Below are 27,588 nucleotides of genomic sequence, written 5' to 3' on the forward strand. Positions count from 1 at the left end.
GGGTGCTTCTGGAAACAGGATCAGAGAGACAGGAAGGTGGGAGAAGGGGCATAGAGAAAGACCTTTCTTCTCAGGCTTATTTTTGAGGATTTTCAAAAGCACTCAGCATGGCTATATTTGGGGAATCATTTCTGTGCCCCAACACAGGGAAGAAAAGGGAGAAACACACTAGATATGGATTTTTTTTTAAATTTTTATTTTTTGAGATGGGGTCTGTCTTTATCACCCAGGCTGGAGTGCAGTGACACAATCATGGCTCACTGCAGCCTTGACCTCCTCGGCTCAAGTGATCCTCCCACCTCAGCCTCCCAAGTAGCTGAGACCACAGGTGTGCACCACCACGTCTGGCTAAATTATTTTTATTTTTTTTTGTAGAGATGGGGCCTCCTTATATTGCCCATGCTGGTCTCAAACTCCTGGGTTCAAGTGTTCCTCCTGCTTTGGCCTCCAAAGTGTTGGGATTACAGGCGTGAGCCACTGCACCTGGCCTAGATCTAGAATCTAAAGCACTTGGCAACTTGAGAATAAGAAAGAGCAGTCAAAGTTGATTATAAAATTTTGAGGCAAGCTGGGTGTGGTTGCACCTGAGTAGTTGGAACTTGTAATTCCAGCTATTCAAGAGAGCACCTTGAGTAGGTGGAACCTGTAGTAATTCCAGCTACTCAAGAAGCTAGAATATCTATATTCCAGACAAGAAATTCCAGAAAGAGCCTTTCTTATTTATTTATATTTTTTGATTTATTTATTTTTATTTTATATGTATATATATTTGATGCTAACTACAAGAGTGGTGTCAATAACAAAAACAGAGAAGTTGTTTTCTCTATTTTTTTGGACTACTTTGATGGGAAGATAATACATTTTATTTCAACTGTTAAAGTAGGAAATGCTTATAAGACATCCAGATGGAGATATTAAACAATGAGAATGAAGGCCAGAAGAGATCAAAAAAGGACTTGAAACTGGAGACAGATTTGAAGTCATCTACTTGGTGTTAATAATGACACTGTGGGAGCAAGAGAATTTATTAATTTTGTATTGCTAGTGTATTCTGTACATGCTGGTCTTGCACATAGTAGGTGTTCAATGAACATGTTTTACTGTTGTCGTTGAAAAAGAAAACAGAATTATCTAGATAATCTACATTTAGGAGAAGAACGAGGACTTGATTGAGGACCCAAAGGATGACCAAGAAGAGGTGCAGGAGAAAACCCAGAATTCTGCAGTGTCTTGGCGATGCAAGTGTCAGAGGCATTTGAACCAGAGCTACTCGATCTTGAGTGAGGGCTAAGAAAAGTGAGGCTGGGACTTACTGGGCTGCATTCCCAGGATGGTAGGTATTCCTAGCCGCTACATTAACGGAACAGGTTAATAACGTTTACTAAACAGACCCAGACTCAGGAATGTCCTGATATCTTGAAAACAAAAGCACTCCTAATTTTGCTTTAAAGATAAATAATATCGATTCTTGTAAAATACAGTAATTAAGAAAATTAATTTTTAAATCACAAACCCTTGTAGCAGAGCAAATCTCCCCATGTTTTTTGTTGTTGTTGTTGTTGTTGTTGTTGTTGTTGTTGTTATCCTATATATAAATAAGCATTGTACCTAGGGGTGGGTGCGTTCCTCCTCTTACTTTCAGAAATGCTCTACTCTGTCTATAGAGTAGCTATGCTTTCCCCACTTTACTTCCTTAATAAACTTGCTTTTGCTTTGCACTGTGGACTGGCCCCAAATTCTTTCTTCAGTGAGATCCAAGAACCCTCTTCTGGGGTCTGGATCAGGAGCCCTTTCTGGTAACATAAGGAAGAGAAATTCATGAAGGAGAGGGTGGTCTACAGTGTGAAATGCCAATGAGAGATTAAGGACCCTGCGGACTGAGAAACTTTTTGGAATTGGCCAATTCTTAAAAATATAAGCTCCATGAGGGCAGATGTTTGTTTAGAGGCAGGATCTTACTTATTGCCCAGATTGGAGGGCAGTGGCTATTCACAGGCACAATCACAGTGCACTGCAGCCTCAAATCCCTATGCTCAACTGATGCTCTTGTCTCAGCCTCACAAGTAGCTGGAACTACAGACATGTGCCTGGGCTTCCGCTGAGAGCAGATATTTTTGACTGTTAGCAGACTGCCTGTAACATTGTAGGTGCTCAACAATAAATACTGTGAACAAAAATTATCTGAAAAGGAATTTAGAAGAAAGAGAATATTCCAATGAACAGTTTGCAAATTGGGGAGACACAGCCTTTGGCACAAAAGGAAGGTACATTCCAGAGAACAAAGGGAGGGATTGTTTTTATACAGAAAGTACCTACCCAGGTTCCCATGCTCCTCCATTTATGCAAATGAAGGATGCAAACTTGCTTAGTTCTGATTGGTTGATTTTGCTGAGTTTTGGTTGCTTGACACAGGTTACAGCTTATTGGTTGGTTCTGGAGTATAAACAGGAACTGGCAGCTATGAAAGCTGAAAAGTTAAGCAAAAGCCTGTAAGGAACTCAGAGTACATGTGTGATCTCTAATCAGCAAATGGCCAATTGGCTCTATTTTCAATTCAGGCCCAGTTAGACACTAAGGATTTATCTTGAAGGATTGGCTTTTTCAGGTTTCACAACGCAGAACAAATGAACTGATGATATTTCAGAAAACACTTTCAGAAAACTGTTGGGCACAGAAGCCAAATCTTAAGGGATAAATAGAGTTGCCACTTTCCTAAAAAATACCCTACTATTTCTCATCTGTTTTCCCCATGTAGTCAGAGTGATTTAATGCAGTTGTGTAATAATGGCTCACTGCAGCCTTGACCTCCCAGGCTCAAACTATTATCCCACCTCAGCCTCTTAAGTAGCTGGGACTACAGGCATATACCACTATGTCTGGCTAATTTTTAAATTTTTTTGTAGAGACGGGGTCTCACTATGTTGCCCAGGTTGTTTTTGAACTCCTGCGCTCAAGTGATCCTCCTGCCTTGGTTTCCCAAAGAGTTAGGATTATGGGTGTGAGCCACTGTGCTTGGCCAGAATGACTTTTAAAAAATTAAATCATCAGATCATGTAACTTGCCTTCTGAAAATGTTTCAGTAGATTCCCATTGAACTTAAGATTTAAAAAACAAAACAAATCCACATTGCCTGAGACCACGAACTCTGCACAACCTGGCCTATATTTTCAACTGTACTGCATACCACTTTACTTCTCCTGCACTACACTCCAGCCACGACCTTTAACCAGAGAAGAGAGACAAGTTCTCACCTTTCCCTTCTATTCCTTCATCATACCAATCTTCTTCCTGTATTAGGATATTTGCATATGGTTCCCTTTGTTTAGAATATGCCATCCCATCCTTCTCATCCTCAGGTTTCTGTTCAATTGTCGTTATCACCTCCCCAAAGGGTTCTCATTCCTGTGTACTTGGTTTAAAGTTGTCCTTCCCTCAGCCCCCATTGCTCTCAAATGATCTTGCTTTGTTTCCCTCATAGGACTTGCTTTATGTCCCTCATAGGACTTCATACAGTTTGGAATTACCTTGTCTATTTGTTTACGCGTTTATAATCTGTCTCCTCCCACTAGGATATAAACTATCTAAAGAGAGAGAACATGCAAACTGGGAGGAGAGTAACTGATGAATAAAATTTGAGGAAAAGAAAAAAGGGATGAGATGAAGAACTCAAAGGGAGGAATGAGAGTACCTTTCTTTCTCAGAAAGAAGCGCCAAGAACATGGAAGAGAGCAGAAACATCGGGGAGTCTGAGGTGGAACACGCTGTGTAACCTGACAAGTTATTTTCCCATCAGCCTTTAATTACATAGTTAAATTGGCTGTGGGAATAGCAGCAAACTATTTGATTTTAGGTTGCCAGCTGGCTCTGGAAGACATGCATGTGTATGGGGTGGAGAAAATCCTTTTCCAGATTCTTTTTTCCTTGTCTTTACTAGGCTGAATAAGAAGAATCAGTGGCCATACTATATATGTAAAATGGGCTTTGGGAACTGCAAAGGCCTTTACAGATGTGGTTACTGTTATTTTACTTTGTGCATGATTCTAAAGGAGGTATGCACCGTCTGAAGCGCCAGGAAGGAGCATCTGGGTGGATGTCCATGATGGCTCCAAAGGGACTTCGGCATTTTTCCTCAGAGACAGTGAGTTCAGATTTACACAGTATTTGTTTTTTATCACAGGCTTTGAAATGACTAAGCATTAAATTCACATAACCCTGCTGTGAAACACATTATAATAATGTTATTATAACCCCATTTTCTGTTGAAAGATAGAAATAAGATTTGTTCCAGACTAAACAGGAAGTCAGTAATAAGATTAAAGTTACTGGTTAATCTAGGCTTTCTGATTGTGCATACATTACATCTTTTAAACACATAAGGTTCAGGATGACAACTACCAGCAGCATGATTGGTGTTCTTTTCTATTCCCTCCCTCTCCCCTTACCCCCACAGTAGTGTAGACAACCAAGGTGATATAGTTTGGATTCATGCCCCCCCACCCCAATCTCATGTTGAATTGTAACCCCCAGTGTTGGAGGAGGGGCCTGGTAGGAGGTGACTGGATCATGGGGACAGATTTTCCCCTTGCTGTTCTCATGATAATGAGTTCTTACGATCTGATTGTTTAAAAGTGTGTAGCACTGCTGGGCATGGTGACTCATGCCTGTAATCCCAGCACTTTGGGAGGCTGAGGCAGGTGGATCACGAGGTCAGGAGTTCAAGACCAGCCTGGCCAACATGGTGAAACCCCGTCTCTACTAAAAATACAAAAATTAGCTGGGCATGGTGGTGCATCCCTGTAGTCCCAGCTGTTCAGGAGGCTGAGGCAGGAGGATTGCTTGAACCCAGGAGGTGGAGGTTGCAGTGACTGAGATCATGCCACTGCACTACAGCCTGGGTGACAGAGTGAGGTTCCATCTCAAAAAAAAAAAAAAAGTGTGTAGCACCTCCTCCTTTACTCTCTTCCTTCTGCTCCAGCCATGTAGAACGTGCCTGCTTCCCATTTGCATTCCACCATGATTGTAAGTTTTCTGAGGCCTCCTCAGTCATGCTTCCTGTATAGCCTGTAGAACTGTGAGTCAATTAAACTTATTTTCTTTATAAATTACTCAGTCTCAGGTAATTTTTTTATAGCAATGTGAGAACAGACTAATACAAAAGGCATGTGTGTATGGTATATGAAAGACAGATGAAGAAAATATTAAATATGAGTATTTATAACTATATATAACTATAGTTTATGACTAGTAGCAAACTAGTGCTGCTTTCTAGTATTTGGGATTGCAGATTTTCTTTGCATGACTGTGCTTCCCTGGGAGATGCTGGCACAGAGCTGTGTGTCATGGGAAGGGAAAGTTGGCAGTGGGTAGGTGCTGCAGAGTGCTCATGAAGAACCTTCCTGGGCTGCTGATTTAGAGGTTGGGGAGAGCAATGGTGAATGAGGATGACGATTTAGCTGTTACCACAGAGAGTGAAATAGTTAATGATTTGTAGTAAATAAGGCTGGAAGAGGCCCACAGGAAACTTTCATAATAGACAAACATTCCTTGTCTTCAAAATATTTACATTTGGTACTATGCTTTTCTTCCCTTCTCTTGTATATTTCTTTAAAAAAATCTAATTTGTCATTTTGAAATAGGTCTAGAAAAGTCGATGTCCTATGAGGGTCAAGTGAGGGCTTGACTGAAGCACTGAAGGTTTGGCTCTTCCCATAAGTAACCCTTTACTTCCAATGATGTAGATAAATGACTAGATAAATTGGAAGCCAAAGGGTTTTCAGGAATTAGTAATGCTGTGGTAAGCAAACTGTGGGTAGAATTGTGGCAGTGGTTGTTGCGTATGAGGGTGCTGAGAGGAGGCATTTCTGTGTGCCTGCTCAGTTCTCTGGGTGGAGGACTGCCACTAGTTCAGGTGCACCTCAGGCAAGCTCCCAAAGCAGCTATACTTGCCTACTTCCTAACAGTTTGGGCAGCTTGGGAGCTCTGCAGAGTACACATAGGCCCTTGGACCCCCACTTTTATTTTATTTTTTTCTTTCAATTTTTTATTTTAGGCTCAAGGGGTACATGTGCAGGTTTGTTACAGGGGTAAATTGCATGCTGTGGGGGTTTGGTGTACAGATAGTCTTGTCACCCAGGTAATCAGCATAATACCCTATAGGCAGTTTTTAAATCTTTGCCCTCTTCCTACTCTCCACCCTCAAGTAGGCCTCAGTGTCTATTGTTCCCTTCTTTGTGTCCATGGGTACTCAGTGTTTATAATTCCACCTGTAAGTGAAAACATGTGGTATTTGATTTTCTGTTCCTGCATTAATTCATTTTGGATAATGGCCTCCAGCTCTATCTGTGTTGCTGCAAAGGACATGGTCTCGCTCTTTTTTGTGGCTGTGTAGTATTCCATGGTGTATATGTACCACATTTTCTTTATCCAGTCCACCACTGATGGGCATCTAGGTTACTTCCATGTCTTTGTTATTGTGAATAGTGCTGTGATGAACATACACGTGCATGAGTCTTTTTTTTTTTTTGAGGCAGGGGTCTCACTCTGTTGCCCAGGCTGGAGTGCAGTGGCATGATCTTGGCTCACTGCAACCTGACTCCCAGGCCCAATTGATCCTACCACCTCAGCATCCCAAGTAGCTGGGACTACAGGCACTCGCCACCATGCCCAGCTAGTGGTGTGTGTGTGTGTGTGTGTGTGTGTGTGTGTGTGTGTGTGTGTGATGTTGCCCCGGCTGGTCTCCAACTCCTGAGCTCAGGGTGATCCACCCGCCTCAGCCTCCCTAAGTGCTGGGATTACAGGTGAGTCACTTAGCCTGGCCATCTGTGCATGTGTCTTTATGGTAGAACGATTTATATTCCTTTGGGTATATACCCAGCAATGGAATTGCTGTGGACCCCCAATTTTAATGACAGTACTTTCCCTATTTTAAAAGACTCCTATGATCCTGTGTGAAACGTAGGAGATTGAAAGAAAAAAAAAAAAGACTCCTATGATTCTTTCTTTCATCTCCAACCAACTTAGGCTAGAAAGAAGGAAAATCAAATAGGCAGGCATGGTGGCTCACGCCTGTAATCCCAGCACTTTGGAAGGCCGAGGTGGGCAGATCACCTGAGGTCGGGAGATTGAGACCAGCCTGACCAACATGGAGAAACCGCGTCTCTACCAAAAATACACAATTAGCCGGGGGTGATGGTGCATGCCTGTAATCCCTGCTACTCGGGAGGCTGAGGCAGGAGAATCGCTTGAACCTGGGAGGCGGAGGTTGCAGTGAGCTGAGATGGAGTCATTGCATTCCAGCCTGGGCAACAAGAGGGAAACACTGTCTCCAAAAAAAAAAAAAAAAAAGAAAGAAAGAAAAAAAGAAAGAAAATAAAAAAGGGCAGCCCAGTTCTGATTACAGCCCACTAAATGCAGTTACTCATCAATTACTTTATAGTCTCAGAAATATGCACCCATTAAGATTCAGCACATGTATAAATAAGCTTATGTACCTAATGTTTACACACACTTTAATACTAACCCTACACTGTATGTATGGTTTATTCTTGCCACCTTTGTATCTTTCCAGACTCACATATTACCATCACTATGCTGCCTTTTATTTGTTGTAGAAAGTACCCCAGAGTTGGAAGATCCCGCATTTGAAGCCTGTTTCTCCCATTATTATATGGCTTGTAGGAAGGGGAACCATCTGAAGAGAAAGGGTAGGTTTTTCTGGTCTCAGGTCTCAGAAGACCAGTGGCCTTATAAAACCGTAATTCCGGCCGGGCGTGGTGGCTCACGCCTGTAATCCCAGAACTTTGGCAGGTTGAGGCAGGCAGATCACGATGTCAAGAGATCAAGACCATTCTGGCCAACATAGTGAAACCCTGTCTCTTGTAAAAATACAAAATTAGCCGGGCGCGGTGGCGCATGCCTGTAATCCCAGTCACTTGGGAAGCTGAGGCAGGAGAATCTTTGAACCCGGGAGGCAGAGGTTGCAGTGAGTCGAGATAGCGCCACTGAACTCCAGCCTGGGCTACAAGAGCGATACTCCCTCTCAAAACCTACCAACCAAACAAACAAAAACAAAGATTGTAAATATTTGTTTGGTTTGCACTGAAGAGAGAAGGCTTCTCCTCAGAGTCTGAATCAAGGAGGAAAAGGAAGGAAAACAAGTTCATCTTACATCAAAAGTCTACTTTGTGTCGGACACCCAAATTCCTAAATGGGGAGAAATGCAAAAAACTGACTCTTCAGAGTCATAACTAACATTATCTTGGGCCACAAGCTTATCAGGAGTGCAATACAAGTCAGTGTCTTCTCTTTTCTACTTAAAGAAAATTCTCATTTTTATTTATTATTACTTTATTGCAAGGAGAAGCAGACAATAAGTAGGAGTTTTATGAGGGGCTCTGATGCATAGGAGCAATGGCGAATGAGGGTGGTGACTCACCACCCCATGGGACTCCAAGGTTTCGGTGACAGCTCGCCAGAGCCCCAGGGGGCGCCGAGATTGCGGCGAGGGGAGCCGCAGCCCAAGGCAAATCCACGCAGTTGGTCCCCGCCACGCCCCCGTAGTCACCCGCAGCCCCTCGTCGCAGGGCGCTCCGCGCATGCGCACGGGGTCGGGCTCGGGAGGCGGACCCTGGCTGCCATCTTGCAGCGCGCGGGAACCGCCGCCGCCGCTGGCCAAAAAGCGGAGCCTGGCGAAAGCGTGTCCTGCTCAGACAGCCTTCCTTCTCCATTGCCACCGTGCCGAACAGCCAGGCTGCCCAACTGCAACTGTAGGCCAATGAACTAATCCATCGCCCGCAGACCGACTCTCAGCAGCGGTTCGTCCCGGTGCCCACCCCCGCGAAACGGAGTGCCCGGGCACCTAGCCTCCCCGCCGGCCACGATGCCGAACGTGCTGCTGCCGCCCAAGGAGAGCAACCTCTTCAAACGCATCTTGGTGAGTGACCACAGGCCGCACTGCCGCCCCCCAGTCTCCGGGTCCTCGGGCCTTAAGGGCAAGCGGTCTGGCGGCGGCCGGCGCAGGCCGGGCTTGGCCTCCGCTGCCCACCGCTCTTTGTTTACCTCGGAGCTCGCGGGACCCCACTTTCCCGCTCCGACCGGCCCCGGGGGCAGCCACGCCGCTCCTCCGCGCGCTTCCTTTCCTCGGTCTGCAGCGGCTTGCCTCACCCCCGCCGCGCTCTTTCCAGAAACTTCACGCCGCCCTCCGCAGTGCCTGGGCACAGTCTCCTCGGCTGGTAGTGGCTGCCGTGCGCTCTGCCACGCCGGGCTCGCAGCAGTCCCTCAGGGATCCTCCCTGGTTGGTTTATTTTGCCAGTCTCCCCTCGGTGAGGTGTTTTGCGTTCTGCATTCTCTGTTTTGCGTTTAATTCGATTGCACGGCGCACCCGCATACCTGTTAAAGCGGGATCGATGCGATGGTGGAATTTTTCCTGGTTACAAGGAAATAAAACCGGCAACTCTAGGAAGCCAAGCTTGGCACCACCTCCCGTTGGGAAAAAAGTTTGCCTGTTTATAATGTACCTCTTTGGAAGTGAATAGTTGACTTGAAGTGCTTTACTGAGTTGTCACCAACTTCAACACAGCTCTTTCCTTTCTAGTCGCACAGGCCTTGCTTGAGTAATTAAAGCCGCGTGGACTGGCTGGTTTTGCATTTAAGGGGAGCGTTTTTATTTTATTGCGGAGCAGAACCCTGAATAATGGCCCCATAGTGATGACCGCTGCGGAGCCGGGTGGGCAGTTTTCTGTGGGCTGTGTGCCAGCGTCCCTGGTGGCTTTCCAGGTTCTGTTCTTCTAAGAAGAGGCAGCATGCCTTTGCTTTCCTCAGTATCCTCTGGCTACCCTAGGTTTCAAACTAATATTGTTAGTAGGTAACTGTCTTTTCTAGTTTATCTTTTCACCGGAAGAAAAGCTTTTATTTGCTAAACATGCATTTAGGTTTAAAGGTGAATTTATTGAAAGCTGGGTTGGCTATATAGCTGTTAGTTGTTGCTTAACTTTACTATAAGTAAAATACTGATTTTAGAGTAATATTAAGTATTAACAGCGGCAGATAATTCATAGTAGCTGTTCTGTTTCAAGCCGATAGAACCTTCACACTTAGTCTTCAGAACGTTAAGATACATAGTTAGGGATAAAAATTTTAAATATTATGTGGTGCTTAGTTTTGAACCAATAAGAGACAAGTGTGAGAACATTAAAAATATGAGTAATTAAAGCATGTGGCAGGTTGCTTCATTGGGCTTTGTATTTTTAAATTTTACTTTTTCTCATGCCCTTCTATTTTACACAGCATGGAATTGGAGAAGTAACTTATTTATTTTTATTTTTAATTTTTTTTCGCCCCGGGAATCTGAAACATTAATGAGAATATCATTTATAAATCGCTAGTTGGATTTCAGGACATTTGGCATCATACTTTAAAGATGACAGCACTTCTTTTCTCTCTATATGAATTTTTTGTAGTTCAAATCATGAATCAGTGTCATAAGGAAAACGTTACATTACTTGTTATTCTCAAATACAAAAAAGGTAAAGTTTATCCCCAGATAAATTGGGAAATGGTAACCACTAAAAAAAATCAATTATTTTGAGATGGAAGTCTCTTGTTGGCCAGGCTACTGTCGAACTCCTAGCTTCAAGTGATCATCCCACCTCAGCCTCCCAAATTGCGGAGATTACAGATGTGAGCTACTGTGCCCAGCCAAGCTAAACATTTTTAAATCTAAGTATGTAATGTTTCTGATAAGGCTGCATGAATTTAGGAGGATTCTGCATAAGTGGGTGATTTTATCATTTCACAATTGCAATAAATGTGGGTAAAATTTGGCTACAACAAATTCCATAGCAAACGGAAGTCTCTATAATAAAATTATCTTTAAAGTTTAGTGGGTTAAAGTGCTTTGCTACCAACAGTAAAAGTTTTCTATTGAAAAAACTTAAACACATCTACACAAACTGACCAGCTGGTTTTTTACATGTTCCACGTGGCTTGTATCTCTATGTCTTATTCCCCAGACTGGATATTGATTAGCATTGCAGTTCGTTGAATTTTGGAGCTATTCCATGCCCTGTTTTAGGAAGAGACAAACCTAAGGATGGTAAATAACCAAGGGGCTAAGGTTCTCTGTCTGAGTATTAGCAAAATTGAGACTAGAATCTATCGTTTCTATTTACTATATAATGGTTGCTGAGTGAATGTAGATTTGTCTTTTTTTTTGTTTTGCAAGAGCGTATCGCTCTGTCGCTCAGGCTGGAGTGCAGTGGCAAGATCTCAGCTCACCGCAACCTCTGCCTCCCAGATTCAAGCGATTCTCATGTCTCAGCCTCCTGAGTAGCTGAGATTACAGGTAGACTTGTCTTCTTTACCTGAGTGCTTGGACTCTGGGACCAGACTACCTGGTTAAGAGTTGTGGCTCTGGCACTTAATAGTTATATAAACTCTGTAACTGTGTGTCAGTTTCTCTATCTAAATGGGGATATCATGCATCTCATAGGCTTTCCTGGGATTTAAATAAAGAGTAAATAAGCTGTCATGGGATGAAGGAAAAAAATAAGAACAGTGTCTGGACGTATAGTAAATGCTTCCAGTAGGTGTTAACTATTATTACTGTTATTGGCAGTATGATTATTATTTTCAGATCACTTGGTAAGTCAGAAAAACTAGTATTTCTCTTTGTCTTTCTCAGTAGTTCCTTCCACTTGTTTTTTTTCTTGTATGTGTGAGACAGACTCTTGTAGTCAAACTCAGATTGTTATTTTTTATTTTAAAATATTTTTGGAATAGGTGGTATATTCACATCATTCAAAATTTAGGTTTCTCTCCTATCCTTATCCCAGAGCCACCTAGTTCCCTTCCCCAGAGGCTGTCAAGAGGCCTCAATATAAACTTTTTTTCTGTGAAGACTTTTCTAATTCCTTCCACATCCAGCCCCTGCTGCAGGGCTTAATGACGGTCTCATCTATTGTTAGTGGCATTTTGCTTTGAACTTAGTAGGCTGTATTTATGGAGCAGTTTCTTATTTGTTTAGCCATGGCAGTGCAGCAGTACTTAAAATAGGCTGAGGCTGGCGCAGTGGCTCACGCCTGTAATCCCAGCACTTTGGGAGGCTGAGGTGAGAGCTAGGATCACTTGAGCCCAGGAACAAAAGAACAACATAACAACATAGCGAGACTTCATCTCTACCAAGAAAAAAAAAAAAAAATTTAGCCAGGCGTGATGGCACATACCTGTAGTCCTTCCTACCCACTCAGGAGGCTGAGGTGAGAGGATCACTTGAGCTCGCAGTTTGAGGTTATGGTGATTGTGTCTCTGCACACCAGCCTGAGCATCAGAGCGAGACTGTCTCTAAAAAATAAAGATAGGTGAGGCCGGGCGCGGTGGCTCAAGCCTGTAATCCCAGCACTTTGGGAGGCCGAGACGGGCGGATCACGAGGTCAGGAGATCGAGACCATCCTGGCTAACACGGTGAAACCCCGTCTCTATTAAGAAATACAAAAAACTAGCCGGGCGAGGTGGCGGGCGCCTGTAGTCCCAGCTACTCGGGAGGCTGAGGCCGGAGAATGGCGTAAACCCGGGAGGCGGAGCTTGCAGTGAGCTGAGATCCGGCCACTGCACTCCAGCCTGGGTGACAGAGCGAGACTCCGTCTCAAAAAAAAAAAAAGTAAATAAATAAATAAATAAATAAATAAATAAAGATAGGTGAGGTCATTGTTCTAAGGATCCATTATATGATGGTGGGGAAGACAGACACTAGATAATAGCAAAATAAGATTTCAGGAAATGATAGCACTGTGTGGAAAATAGAGTAATATGGTAGAGAGTATGTTGGGGAAGGAAGGAGGATGGGAGTATTTGATAAAGTGGGCAAGTAGGGGACATGTGAGACTTAGATGATAATGAGGAACCATCCATGGGAAGATCTAGGAAAGCATTTCAGGTGTAAGGAACACAAGTATAGGAGGCCTGAGGTGGGGATAAGCTTGGCATGTTGAGTAACGTAACACCCAATGTGACTGAACAACTTAAGCCAGGGAAGAGTAGAAAGCAATGGGGTGTTGTCCGCATCAGTGACTGCCAGGGAGAGATGTTAATTGCGTACCCTGGCTGGTGGCATTCAGAAATAAAGATGTTGCTTGTCCTTGCATTGGACTAATGATGGTCTTTAGAGTAAGACCAGAGTTTGCAGCTGAGCCGCTTATAAACAAGTTTTTGAACTCTGGAGTTTCAGTTTCCACATCTCTGAAGTGGAAGTAATGACACCTACTTTAAATAATTGGTATTAAGAGATTACAAATTTTATACAGACATATAATAGCTGCTCAATAAGTGGTAGTATTTGTGTGTGCATGCACCTATACATGCACTTTGGTTTCATTCTTGCAGTAGCAGAGGCTTTTAGTGCAGTTTCTGGTATTTTTCTGTTGCCACATGTTTTTGCTTAAATGTTTTTTTTGAGACGGTGTCTTGCTCTACTGTCCAGGCTAAGTGCAGTGGCACAATCATGCCTTACTGCAGCCTCAACCTCGTGGGCTCAAGTGATCCTCCCATCTCAGCCTCTCAAGTAGTAGGACCACAGATGTGCACCACCACGCCTGAGTAATTTTTAATTTGTTTGTAGAGATGAGGTCTTGCTTTGTTCCCCAGGCTGGTGTTGAACTCCTGGGCTCAAGCAGTCCTCTTGCCTTGGCCTCCCAAAGCATTGGAATTATTTTGAATTCAAAAATTCTGTGTACTAGGAAAGGGAAACAAAATTTAAAAAATTCTGTGGCAGTATTGATTGAATTGCCATTTTTTTCTGGTTGTTTTTAGACAGGGTCTCACTCAGTTGCCCAGGCTGGAGTGCAGTGGCATGATCTAGGCTCACTGCAGCCTCCAGCTCCTGAATTCAAGCAATTCTCCTGCCTTAGCCACCCAAGTAGCTGGGATTGCAGGCATGCGCCACCACATCTGGCTAATTTTTATAATTTTTTTTTTTTGAGACAGAGTCTTGCAGTGTCGCCCAGGCTAGGGTGCAGTGGTGTGATCTCTGCTCACTGCAACCTCTGCCTCCCATGTGCAAGCAATTCTACTGCCTCAGCCTCCTGAGTAGCTGGGATTACAGGTGCATGCCACCATGCCCAGCTGATTTTTGTATTTTTAGTAGAGACAAGGTTTCACCATGTTGGCCAGGTTGGTCTCGAACTCCCGCGCTCAAGTGATCCACCCACCTTGGCCTCCCAAAGTGCTGGGATTACAGGCGTGAGCCACCTTCCTCGGCCAAATTTTCTGTTTTTTAAATGTCTTTTTTTCATAGTCTTTTATAAGAATGAAAATATGTAGATTTTAGAACAATTTGACAAGAATAGGTAACAAAAGTACACTGCATGTTTGTAAGTGATATCCTTTCCATCACGTTTTAGACCTAATTTTGGATCTTGAATTTAGAATATATGATGCCGTGAAAAGAATATATGATACCCGTTGTGTATTCATTTGATAAAATAACTTTTGTTCATATTTCTTTACAGAAATGTTATGAACAGAAGCAGTACAAAAATGGCCTCAAGTTTTGCAAGATGATTCTGTCGAACCCAAAATTTGCTGAACATGGAGGTATTGTCTCATGTGAGAGATTGCTTTAGGGAAATCAAATTCTAAAACCAGGGATTAACAGTGAAAGAAGAGTATTTCCCAGATTCCAAGGCCTTGCCATTCTCTATTAGAGTGCATAAATGTTCAGCATTTTTTTAATGCTTTATATGAGTCTTCTAGATTACCGGTATTATCTTTAAGTATATGTACTGAAGGATAAGATTAGGATGGTTGGTTTATCTATTGGGGAAAAATTGGAGAAAGTATGTATCAGTATGTTTATGGACCTGATTTCCTTTATTACTTTGAATAGAATTTTAAGTTTATACCTTGGTTTCCTGTGTGTAAAATTAGGACAAAATTTGCGATATAAAAGTATGAAGATATGGTCACCTGCACTTTATTCTTTGGTAGATGTGGTTTTTTTTTAGTATGTGCTGACATTTACATATGATATTACTAATTTACCATTAGATTGCATATTTCGAGTTGTTTTTCTAACACTGGTGTTAATAAAGTTTGTATTTTCTTGTTGTATCGTTTTTCAGTCATAGCCAGTGTTAGAAGGATGGATCAGGATAGACATGAAAGTTACGATCCTGTAGCATAGCAATGCTGGTTGAGGTTACTCAGTATCAGACTTGGGTAATGGTTGAGATCATCTTATTGGGAAAATAGGCTGACCTTGCTCACTTTTCTAACACCATTTAAAAGATTCGTTGAAGGAATTGGAAAGAAATCTTCATTTCATAGAATTAATTTTAAAGCTTGTTTTCAAGCTTTTTAGCTGTGGAACCTTTGTCCAAATGGAGCCTGTGGGAAAGTTCAATATGTGAAACAGATAAAAGGTGTTGGAGAGGGGTTTGGACCACAGGATCACCAGCTTCTGAATACCATAGAGTCTGCGGAAATCAGTTTGAAAATCATTCTTCTTGCGTAATTCCCTTGTGGATAATTCAGAGAATTATTTCATTCTAAACCATCTTTTATTAACTTCCTTACATATTTTTTGTTGCCACTACCATCATCCAGTGTTGTGGTCTTGAAATGTGAACTGATGTAATTAGCCTAAGTGGAATTTGTTGGAATAAACTTGCTATCAAAAATGAAGTCTGTTCCAATATTGAATAAAGTGAGGTTTAAATTATGTATGTATCTTTATTAAGGTAAATTGAGTGTTTTTGTGTGGTTGTAAATCAGATTGATTAGAATTGACCTTAGGTAAGAGCTGTGGGACTGCTATGGTAGATTTAATTCCATAAGACTCAGGTCTGCTTTGTTAATTTTTTTTTAGACAGAGTCTCACTCTTGTCGCCCAGGCTGGAGTACAGTAGCACAATATTGACTCACTGCAACCTCTGCCTCCTGGGTTCAAGCAATTCTCCTGCCTCAGCCTTCCCAGTAGCTGGGATTACAGGCGCGTGCCACCATGCCTGGCTAATTTTTATCAGAGACGGGGTTTTGCTGTGTTGGCCAGGCCGGTCTCGAACTCCTGACCTCAGGTGATCCACCCGCCTCAGCCTCCCAAAGTGCTGGGATTATAGGTGTGAGCCATTGCGCCTGGCCTGCTTTGTTAATTTTTTTCAGCAGAGTAATATCAACCACTTTTACAGAGTCTTGTGAAGGGCAGAAGCCATTTTAGCAACTTTGAAACTGTGGAATTTCAGAGGACTTCGGCTGCTAAGCTTTAAGTAGCTATTTAAATGTAGTTTTATTTTTTCTACTTGGAGGGAAGTTCAGACTGTGAGATTAAAAAGATGAATTGGAGCTGTAGTAATCCTTCAGATCTCAACTATTAAAGTACTATTAAGATAATCATTTTCTGTCATTTGTAAATAGAGTTTAAAAATTATTTTTCAGAGACTTTGGCTATGAAAGGATTAACACTGAACTGTTTAGGAAAAAAAGAAGAAGCTTATGAATTTGTTCGTAAAGGACTTCGTAATGATGTCAAGAGTCATGTCTGTATCCTTTTGCGGTAGTTAAATAGTTTGTTTTAACTAGTTTTTTCTTAATTCAAATTAAATTTGTACTATGAAAATTCCAAATGTACGTAGAAGAGAGAATTTAATGAACTCTGTGTATCCATTACTCAACTATAATCATTATCAACATTTTGTAATATTAGTTTCGTTTTTGCTTGTGCCCGTCCTCCAATATTAGTTTCATTTGTTCTCTACCCTGTGTTTGTTTATTGGAGTATTTTAGAGGAAATCTTTATAAAATGTGTTTACTTCTGTTGTGCTTAGTGTTGGAGAAAAGTTACTTTGATAATTGTATGTGACTTGAAACCCATTTTTTTCTTAAACATAATTAACTGGATGATACTTTCCTATTACTCCAAATACTGACTTTTAGTTAATCGTATGTTAAAATTTGTGTGTCTTAAACTTTCTTCTAGACATTTTAGAAGAAAAACTTATTTTAAAACAGATTTTGCTTAATATTAAGTATGATATTGGTTCTTCAGCTTGGTTTCTGTTAACACGGAGACATAGCTGTTACTTAATTTGATCTTTATAATTGTGTTTTTCTTTGGGCAATATCCCAGTGTGTAAAAAAAAAAAAAATTTTTTTTTGGTTGGGGAAGGAGTCTTTGTTACCCAGGCTAGAGCGCAGTGGCATGATCTTGGCTCACTGCAACCTCTGCCTCCTGGGTTCAAGCGATTCTCCAACCTCAGCCTCCCAAGTAGCTGGGACTACAGGTGTGCACCACCATGCCCAGCTACTTTTTGTATTTCTAGTAGAGATGGGGTTTCGCCATGTTGGTCAGGCTGGTCTCGAACTCATGACCTCAGGTGATCCACCCTCCTCGGCCTTCCAAAGTGTCAGGATTACAGGCATGAGCCACTGTGCCCGGCCAAAAGAAATTTTTTTTTTAAAGGATGGATCATTGAATTTGACTTTCATTTGTTTTGCTTATCTATATGTTTATCTGCATTTTTTTTCACATATTGCCCTTGCATTTTAATTTGTTACATTTAATTCACTTAGCCATGTACTGGTATTGAACACAAATAATCTCAGTAGTGTTTTCACATATTTAGCTTAGGGTTTTCTCAAATTACTAAATACTTATTTCTTTATCCCAGTGCTTACCCCAGAGTGAAGAGAAGGGCATGTAAGTATGATAGTTTTGTGGGGCTTTTGACTCCAAGATATACTAAGACTTTAATTTATAAGAAATAAAACTTATTTTTTGTGGCCTTTAATATAAACTAGGAAATTAGATGATAGTTACACGTTACTTTAGAATTGGTTGACTGTAAATTTGTTTCAAAAGGTAGTTGCAGTTTTTGTATATATTCTGTTTCAAGACATCATGATGAAGAATAGGTGAATGTTGAGGTTGCTGGGGTAGGAAAGTGATGGGATAGAGGGTAGAAAATGTGAAGAATTTTTGCCAAGAATTCTTTAAGGTTACTTAAAATATTACAGAAAATTTCAAACATGTACACAAGCAGAGAGAACAGAATAATGACCCCCCTCCCCATGTGGCCATTACCCAGCTTCAACAATTTGACAATTATCAACCAAGCCTGATCTGGTTTCCTCTTTAACTTCCCCTCACTATTCCCCTTTCCCAGACGCCAGATCATTCTGAAACAAATTCCAGGCAAAATACCATTTCCTTAATGTAAGTTTTATATTAGATATGTAGCATAGTGTATTCTAGTGTCTGTGTATGTCTTTGTTTCCTTAACTTAATAGGTTGGCATGTATATGGACTGTTGCAGCGTTCTGATAAGAAATACGATGAAGCTATAAAATGTTACCGAAATGCCCTCAAATTAGATAAAGATAACCTGCAAATTTTGAGGGATCTCTCACTGTTGCAGATCCAAATGAGAGACCTTGAAGGTTACCGAGTAAGTACTTCATTCTTAAATGTACGTGACTTTACAGTAGATATAATTTAAGAGCATGTGAATTCAGAATGAGGTGATCATAAGCCAAGATCACGTAGATTTGATTGTTTGTTAGAAGGTGTATGTCACTTGGGACCTTCCTCCTCAGTCATAGTTATGGCACTTTTTACTTGAGTATCAAAAAAGGATAACTGGTGGGGTGCGGTGGCGCACGCCTGTAATCCCAGCAGTTTGGGAGATTGAGGTGGGAGGATCGCTTGAGGTTAGGAGTTAGAAACCAGCCTTGGCAACATAGGCCAGACTCCGTCTCTACAAATAAGAAAATCAGCTGGGCATGGTAGTTCACACCTGCAGTCCCAGCTACCCAGGAGGTTGAGGCAGGAGGATCCCTTGAACCTAAGAGTTGAAACTCCAGTGAGCCATGGTTGTGCCACTGCACTCCAGTGTGGACAACAGAGCAAGACTTTTTCTCAAAAAACAAAAACAAAACTGGTTTTTAAAACATTTTTAATTCATTAATTATTTTTTAAAAAGAGACAAGGTCTTGCTATGTTACCCAGGCTAGTCTTGAACACCTAGGCTCCAGTGATTTTCCCACCTCAGCCTCCCAAAGTGCTGGGATTATAGGCATGACCCACTATGCCTAGCCATAGCTGTTTAACTGGAATATCTGTGTGCGGCTGCTATACTAGATTATTTGTAGGTTTGATGTTTACAAATTTGGTAAACGAATAGGGCTTTTATAATTGAAACCTAAACATAAAAGTAGCTTTTAAAAATTATTGGTTAGTAGATATTTTAAAAATGTTAGAAGGGTTGCCATAAATCAGTCTTTCTGTAGTTCAGACCTCTTCAGATTTGCATCTTCAACTCTCCTGGACATCTCCATGTGCTTATTCCACTTAGTATCGTAGAATCACTATGTCCAGCATGGAATTCTCTTACTTTCTTATGAGAAGGAGGTCACTAGGTTCTAACAGTTTTCTTTAAATACATTATTTACACACTTCTTTTGCCCTCTACTGCCATATAAGCCCTCATACCCCATGCCTAGATTTTTGCAGCCACTTTAAGGGGTCTGCTGAACTTAGTAATAATAATGGCACCACTCTTCAAAGTGTGTATTTTTTTCTTCAGCTGTGCTTAGCAGCTTAGATGCAGTTGGAGTTAAAATCAGTTATCTTTAGGAATGAGGCATAGAAATTAAGAATATTGGCCAAACAATGGTTGCTAAAGTGGATTGTGAAATAAATTAAGTTGAAAGAGAGCTAGGCCTGGTATTATATGTCTTAGTCCTGGCTACGTGAGAGGCTGATGTAGGAGGATCGCTTGAGGTCAGGAGTTTAGTCCAGCCTGGGCAACATAGGGAGACTCTGTCTCTAAAAGAAAAAAAGGAGAGCTGGTGGTGAAAGTGTGAAGGACCCAGGAAGTATAGATGCTGGTGGTGTCAAAGAACAAGGGTAGGAATGTCACCAAATGATAGTGTTGGCAGCATGGGAGCTGTGGGTAGAGAGTGAGATACCTAAATTTATGATTTCTGGGTGGCAGTAACTCGTAGGGTATGGCTGTGGGAGTGGGCCTCTGAATGGAGTGGAGGAGAAAATCATTAAAGATTAGAAAATCTTGGGACTTAGAGGATAGATTGTGGGATGGGTGATACACATTAGTTTTGCATTTGCCCAGGGTAACGCCAAGAGTTGGCAGAGAAAATAATACTGACCTACGCTTTAATAAAGGATTTGGGAATGACAGAGATCCAACAGTAAAAATAAGGGATAGTCAGATGTTTGGGTGTTTCCCCTGGCTGTGTCTGTCCTGTGTCTGGCCAATTATTACAATGTATTTACACTGTAAGTACATGTAATTCATATAATAGTTTTATAAGTAGCAAAATGTGGTTAAAAAAAACCATCTTAGTCTTCTTACAGAATGTTTAGTTACCAAAAAAAAAAAAAAAAACACCTCATTATTTAAAGGTAATTTAATAAGGCAGTCCAAAGGCATGGGCCCCAAAGATGTTTCAGTGACAGCCTCACACTGACTATTACAGGATATTCTAGAACTTTAGTAATTTAGGTAAGAAACATAAAAAGTACTTTTATTTCATGCTGAAACTGATCTTTGTTGATATAGTTCATTAGAATTGTGTTAAAGGTTAGATTGTTTTCTTTAATGAAATAATGAGAATGTTTAGCAAGTTAAAATGTATTTTTTTAGGAGACAAGATACCAGCTTCTTCAGTTGCGCCCCACACAGCGTGCTTCGTGGATTGGATATGCTATTGCATACCATTTGCTGAAAGATTATGATATGGCCCTAAAACTGTTGGAAGAATTTAGACAAACTCAGCAAGTAAGAATTTTAACGTTTTCTTCTACCTTCACAAACGGAGTAGTTGACTTCTTAATTGTCCCTGCCCTCAAATGTGACTTGAAGTATTTGAGACCTATGGAAAACTGGAAAACTTTTTTACATAATTGGAAACAGTTAAAATGTAGGATTTTTCTTCTCTCTGTTTTTTTTTTTTTTTTGGAGAGACGGAGTGTTGCTATGTTGCCCAGGCTGGTCTCGAACTCCTGGGCTCAAATGATCATCCTGCCTCCCAAAGTACTGGGATTACAGGCGTGAGCCACCACGCCTGCCTCCACGTTTCAGTGGAGAGTATTCTACATGTGGATTCAGCTGCAAGTTGATGGAGATGGTGCGGATTGAGTCACTTCACTTAGAGTTAATCCCCAACCTTGAGTCTCTTTTCCACTCCTCTGTTTATCTGTCATTTCATAATCTTGACCCTGTCTGGAGTTTTCCAGAACAGATAGGCATTCTCCGTAGTAATTTCTTCTTTGTAGATGCTCTAGACTTGGGCTTCTTCCATCCTGTTTCACTTACTGCTTTGCATTCTGTTTTCTAGAAATTTGTTGAAGTCTTATATAGTATCTTCTATTTATGAGTTTTTATATTTTTTAATCTGCTATTTTTACTCTCTTAAGGGAGGAAATAAACTGTGTAGTAAGGCCGCCGTCTTTACTTAGGTTTTTAGCTTTTTACCTCACACCAGAGAATTCTTGATTAGAGTGGTTCTTTGTTTTTATCCAAGAATCAAGTTCTGACCGAAAGATAGTACTGTATCACATTTGGTGGACTTGATAAAAAACTTTCCTTTAAACACAAAATTATGACATTTTGATGGTTAAATTTAGGTGCTTGCAATTTCTTTCTTTCTTTTTTTTTTTTTTTGAGACGGAGTCTTGCTCTGTCGCCCAGGCTAGGGTTCAGTGGCGCAATCTCCACCTCCCAGGTTCAAGCAGTTACCCTGCCTGCCTCAGCCTCCCGAGTAGCTGAGATTACAGGCCTCTGCCACTGGGCCTGGCTAATTTTTGTATTTTTAGTAGAGATGGGGTTTCATCATGTTGGCCAGACTGGTCTTGAACTCCTGACCTTGTGATCCACCTGTCTCGGCCTCCCAAAGTGCTGGGATTACAGGTGTGAGCCACTGTGCCTGGCCAATTTCTATTTTCTTTTCTTTACTTTTTTTTTGAGACAGGGTCTGACTGTGTTGCCAGAGCGGAAGTGCTGTGGCTATGCACTACAGTCTTGAACTCTTAGGCTACGACTAGGACTTGAAATCCTAGCTAGGACTTCTCCAGAGACTGAGGTATGAGGCAGGAGGATTGCTGGGACTACGGGTGTACCACTGTGCCTGGCAACGTTGGTTTTTTAAGACATAATGCTGCTGCATGTTTAATAGACTATAGTATAGTGTTAATAAAACTTTTTTAGTTTAGTTTTTTTTTTGAGACCGAGTTTCACTCTTGTTGCCCAGGCTGGAATGCAGTGGCAAGATCTTAGCTCACTGCAACCTCCACCTCCGGGCTTAAGCGATTCTTCTGCCTCAGCTTCTTGAGTAGCTGGGATTACAGGCATGCGCACCACGCCAGGCTAATTTTATATTTTAGTAGAGATGCGGTTTCACCACGTTGGCCAGGTTGGTCTTGAATTCCTGACCTCAGGTAATCCACCCACCTCAGCCTCCCAAAGACCTGGGGTTACAGCCGTGCACCACCGTGCCTGGCCAGTGGAACTTACATGCTGGTGGTGTCAAAGAACAAGGGTAGGAAGCCATAAAATTGTGTCACTCACTTCATTGTGGTGGTGTGGAACCAAGCCCACAGTATCTCCAAGGTATACCTGTAATTTTTCATTGATCTTTTATTCTGTGACCTTGCTAAACACTTCTATTAATTCTAGTAGGTTTTTTTTTTTTTTTTGGTAGATTTTGTAGTATTTCAACCATTTTTATATTTGTATTTAGGATTTGTTGACCTGTATCACTTGCGGGTAGACAGAAGTCCCACCCCATTATTTGTTTTAAATAATGCATTCATTTTTGGTGCTGTTAATCACTCTTCTGTTTGTATCTGCTTGTGGGTTGCCTTCTTGTTTGTGCGAATGACTCTCCTGAGAAGGCAGTTTAATTAAAGGTCTGTAACTGCTTTATATAATTATACAATTAAAGTAATTTGGTCATTTTTTTTCAGGTTCCTCCAAACAAAATAGATTATGAATATAGTGAACTGATACTATACCAGAATCAAGTGATGAGAGAGGCAGATCTATTTCAAGAATCTTTGGAACATATAGAAACATATGAGAAACAAATATGTGATAAACTTTTGGTGGAAGAAATTAAAGGTAAGTTGGCTTCCCTTTTTTTAATGGCCTCAAACAGAAAACAAAAAGCTACATATTTTATTCTCTACGTCTTACATGACACTTGTTATGTATCTGGCAAGGTTCCAAACACTTTATTATTAAGACATTATTAACTAGTTTAATCCTCATAACAACTCTATGTTGTAGTTATTATATCTATTTTGGAGATGAGGGGAACTGAGGAACTGAGAGATTGACTAACCCCAAGTCATACAGTTTAGTAAACTGGAGAGTGCTGGATTTGAATCCAGATTTCATTCTCTTAAGCGGTATATTATTCTGCCTTCATATTGAGTATGTATCTCTGTATATCCATATGTAGTTAATGAAATACAATGAGAACCATAATTGATGATACTGGGATCATCATGAACACAAAGGTCATTTATTTTCATTATGGGCTAATTATGAAGACAGGATCCCTATAGTTTTAACAGCATTCATCAACAAAGGGTCAAAAAAAATTTTCACAAAGCTTTGCTCATTAGTTCTCTTTACCTGAGCAATATTGTATTAAATTGAATGTCCAGCTAAAATAATAGTTTAGAACTAAAGTTTCATACAGTTGTAGGACCTCTGAAGTCTGAAGCTTAATAAAAATAATAGCTAATATATATTTTAAAACTCTCCTTCTATTTGAGCATGGTAATTGCTTAAACTGCTTTATTTCATTTAATTTTTTAGCACTTTTAAGATGGATACTATTTATTAACCCCATTTTATAGTGGAAGAGACTGAGGCTTAGAGAGGTAAAGGACTTGCCCAAAGTCATCCAGCTTTTTAAGTGGTAGAGTTATAGTTTCCAAGCACATCAACACATCCTTCTGACTTCAGAGCCCTTACTTTTTTCTAGAAAATAGACATTTTCAGGACAGTTTTAGATTCACAGTAAAATCTAGAAAAAGGTACAGAGAGTTGCCATATATCTCTGTATACCCATAGCCTTTCCCACTGTCATGCTCTGTGGGTTTTGACAAATGTATAATGACATGTATTCACCACTATAGTATTATACAAAGTAGTTTCACTGCCCTAAACATCCTTTGTTTCACCTTTCCATCCCTCACTCCTGCAAACCCCTGGCAACCACTGATCTTTTTACCCTCTGCATAGTTTTGCCATTTCCAAAATGTCATATAGTTGCAATCATACAGTATGTAGCCTTTTCAGATTGGTTTTATTTTTGCCAGATCATTTCTTGCCTGAGAAAGATTGGCTTCTTTCACTTAGTAATATATGCTCTTTTTCCTATGCCCATTTCATGAGCTTCTTACTTTTAACCAGTATACTCTTTCTGGTTAATGTATAGCACATGAGTGATTTAGTTTTTATTATTAATATTAATACCAATATTAATGACACTTTTAAAAGTTATTGACAAAATATGGGTAAATAATTAAATATTCTGATTTCTCTCTTGTTCCATTACTTATTGATGGGAGCAAAGAGGAAAAAAGGCAATTATTTTTCCTTTCTGAAATATTATTGTCGTTTCGTGATTAAATCTTAACTCCCTTGGGTTGCTGTTTCTCTTTCTTGATATTTGTCCTGTAGCATCAATAGGAAATGCATTCAATATAATCCATAAGTTAGATTATTTAATCTTAAAAAAAAATAGGGAATGCAGTTAAGTTAGATTATTTAATCTTAAAAATAAAAACAAATAGGGAATGCAGTTTTTGAAAAGTAAATATGGTACAGTGAAATTAATTCAAGTTAGTATAGGCCGTGAATGGTGGTTCACACCTGTAATCCCAACACTGGGAGGCTGAGGCGGGAGGATTGCTTGAGGTGCAGGATTTCAAGACCAGCCTGGGCAACATAGTGAGACTCCATCTCTACAAAAAATTAAAAAATTATCTGGGGCCGGGCGCAGTGGCTCAAGCCTGTAATTCCAGCACTTTGGGAGGCCGAGACAGGCGAATCAGGAGGTCAGGAGATCGAGACCGTCCTGGCTAACATGGTGAAACCCCGTCTCTACTAAAAAATACAAAAAAAAAAACTAGCCAGGCGAGGTGGTGGGCGCCTGTAGTCCCAGCTACTTGGGAGGCTGAGGCAGGAGAATGGCATAAACCCCGGAGGCGGAGCTTGCAGTGAGAGCTGAGATCCGGCCATTGCACTCCAGCCTGGGCGACAGAGCGAGACTCCGTCTCAAACAAAAACAAAACAACAAAAAAAAATATCTGGGTGTGGTGGTTCATGCTTGTGGTCCCAGCTATTTGGGAGACTGAGAAGGGAGGATTGCTTGAGCCTAGGAGGTTGAGGCAGCAGTGAGCTGTGATTGTGCCACTAGCCCTTCAGCCTGGATGACAGAGCAAGACCTTGTCTCAAAAAACAAAAATAAATCTGCAGATTGCCTATAGTCACACTTATCCTTATATTGCTAGTGAGGGTAATTTGGGGGCCATTAATTTGAATACATAGCTCATGCTTTGCATTATCTACAGAGACAGATCATGGTATTATTTTTAGATTTTCACTGAACTTTGCAGGTCCAGAGACCTTTGATATTCACACAGTTTTCTTTGTGGTCATTAACTTTTTACGATCCTTTAAAAAGCTTTAAAAGTTGGAGATTTCTGCTTATGTATGAATATGTAGGGGTGTGTATATGTATGTATATATATATATATATTTGTCCTAGCATTCCTTTGCTTCATGGTAGTAGCAAATAACAGATGTTTTTTGAAAATGAAAAATATGCTGTTGTCTTATTATATCTGGGATAAGCAGGGTAACAATTGGCCAGAAGATAATCGTGGAGGAATTGGGCACATTTAAAGTTTTCAGTAGCAGATATTTATATGTATTCATTATGTGACAGGCAATGTGCTAACTACCCACTTTTCTCCCCGTCACAAAGCTAGTTAGTGGTGGAGTTGGTAATTATTCCTGGTTCAGTCTAATTGTAGAGTTTGAGTGATATATAAAAATAGTAAAATAATAGTACATAAAACCTGCTATAATGTACTGCCTCCTCCGACATGATGAAAGGAGAAATAGGATGACTTGAAGACATTTTAAAGGGTTGCTTGAAATAGATTGTTTGAGGAATGAGTAATCTTGAGGGCAGGAAGCTGAGGTATGTTCTTTTTTGAGACTGTCCCCTTTATCTTGGATTAGGTGTGTTTCCATCGTATTAGAGAAGTCTGGGTCCTCATTCTCCACACCTCCTCCTAATTTGTGTGGCTTAGTAAAAGGATTTGACCTTTTACCGACCCACTCAGCTAATCTGTACATGAACATGGCTTGTGTGGTTTCCTATTACAAAGCGGTGTTTAATGTTATAATTTCACTGAGTTAAACTTCTCCAGTTTTAGTGATCTTGAAAGGAAACAATGAGAATTGAGTGGAGAATTAATATATGAACTGATAGGAAAGATATATTCAAATCTTGTAGTAGGAAGATAGGAATGTTCCCTAGAATTATTTGCCAGTCTAATTTTGATGTGTTTGTGTGTGTCTTTAGTTAATTCAAAGGGTATGATATGTGTGTAATGCAAAAGTTTTTTTACTAACAAATTAATGTCCTACGTAAGTGTTTGGAGTGTAACAGGGAGCCAAAAATGAAGGTTCACTTCTGAAGGCAAGCTATGCTTAGTTGCATAAACTGCTACACGTCCAAAGGGGAAGCATACAGAGTTGTGTTTTCTTAACCATCTCTTCATTGATAATGCTTAGTGAAGTCCCTGGGGTCAGATAGATAGGTAATGTTTAAAATGAATATGTCTTTAAACTTAATTTCAGGGGAAATACTGTTGAAATTGGGAAGATTAAAAGAAGCCAGTGAAGTGTTCAAAAACTTGATTGATCGGAATGCAGAAAATTGGTGTTATTATGAAGGCTTGGAAAAAGCTCTACAAATTAGTATGTAATGATTTTTCTCCTTTTTCTCATAACTACTGTTTGAAGTATAATAAAATGTAAAGTTGTAATAATACTTGAGAACAAACAATTTTAGCATTAGTATTCATTTTTCCATTTAGTAAAATTATAGATTAAACATGGGAGTGAAAATGAATTCAAATAGTTACACTTAAGTGTAAGTGCTTGCAGATATTTTAGGTTCCTTGACCCTTACCTGTGATGGTGTTGGGAGGTGAGGCAAAACCAAAACAAAGCAAAACCAAAACAAAGCAAAACCAAAACAAAAAAAAAAATACCAATTTAGAGTAGAGACATGGGAAAGAAAATGAGCATTCCCTTTCTGGGAAGTGTTGTAACTATTTAATATTTTAAAACCATTAGACATTCATTACCCTCAACCTCTAAATAATAATTGGGCCAAACAATTACTGTTGAGGGTATTTGCTTTGATTTCAAACTAGGCTAATTTGTGTAGAGCAAAATGTTACATATCTTCCTTTGAAATTAGGTAACTTTGACCTTTTTAGAAATCTAGTGTGAGTCCAAGACTTTTGTAATTTTTCATAATTAAGTG

General features: G+C 40.5%; 1 protein-coding gene and 1 long non-coding RNA gene across 6 annotated transcripts in view; both read left to right on the forward strand.

Moving 5' to 3' along the window:
- The window catches only part of LOC114673428 (uncharacterized), a 176,548-nt gene extending 172,917 nt beyond the window's left edge, over positions 1-3,631 (forward strand). The window contains exons 4-5 of the long non-coding RNA XR_013408038.1: positions 1,151-1,333; positions 3,570-3,631. This is a non-coding gene — a long non-coding RNA (uncharacterized LOC114673428). The remainder of the gene's footprint in view (positions 1-1,150; positions 1,334-3,569) is intronic.
- Positions 3,632-8,601: 4,970 nt separating this feature from the next.
- NAA16 (N-alpha-acetyltransferase 16, NatA auxiliary subunit) overlaps positions 8,602-27,588 on the forward strand; it is a 66,509-nt gene continuing 47,522 nt past the window's right edge. For 4 of the 5 annotated variants that reach the window (XR_013407579.1, XR_013407580.1, XR_013407581.1 and 1 more), the window contains exons 1-7: positions 8,618-8,932; positions 14,502-14,586; positions 16,426-16,530; positions 18,277-18,434; positions 20,652-20,786; positions 22,973-23,126; positions 26,895-27,014. Coding sequence is in view for 2 of the 5 variants with exons in the window: in XM_077973580.1 (XP_077829706.1) it covers positions 8,879-8,932; positions 14,502-14,586; positions 16,426-16,530; positions 18,277-18,434; positions 20,652-20,786; positions 22,973-23,126; positions 26,895-27,014 (811 nt within the window). In the remaining 3 variants the exon portion in view is untranslated. 5 annotated transcript variants of the gene reach the window in all.

This window comes from Macaca mulatta, chromosome 17, assembly GCF_049350105.2.
Source record: "Macaca mulatta isolate MMU2019108-1 chromosome 17, T2T-MMU8v2.0, whole genome shotgun sequence".
Classification (NCBI taxonomy): Eukaryota; Metazoa; Chordata; class Mammalia; order Primates; family Cercopithecidae; genus Macaca; species Macaca mulatta.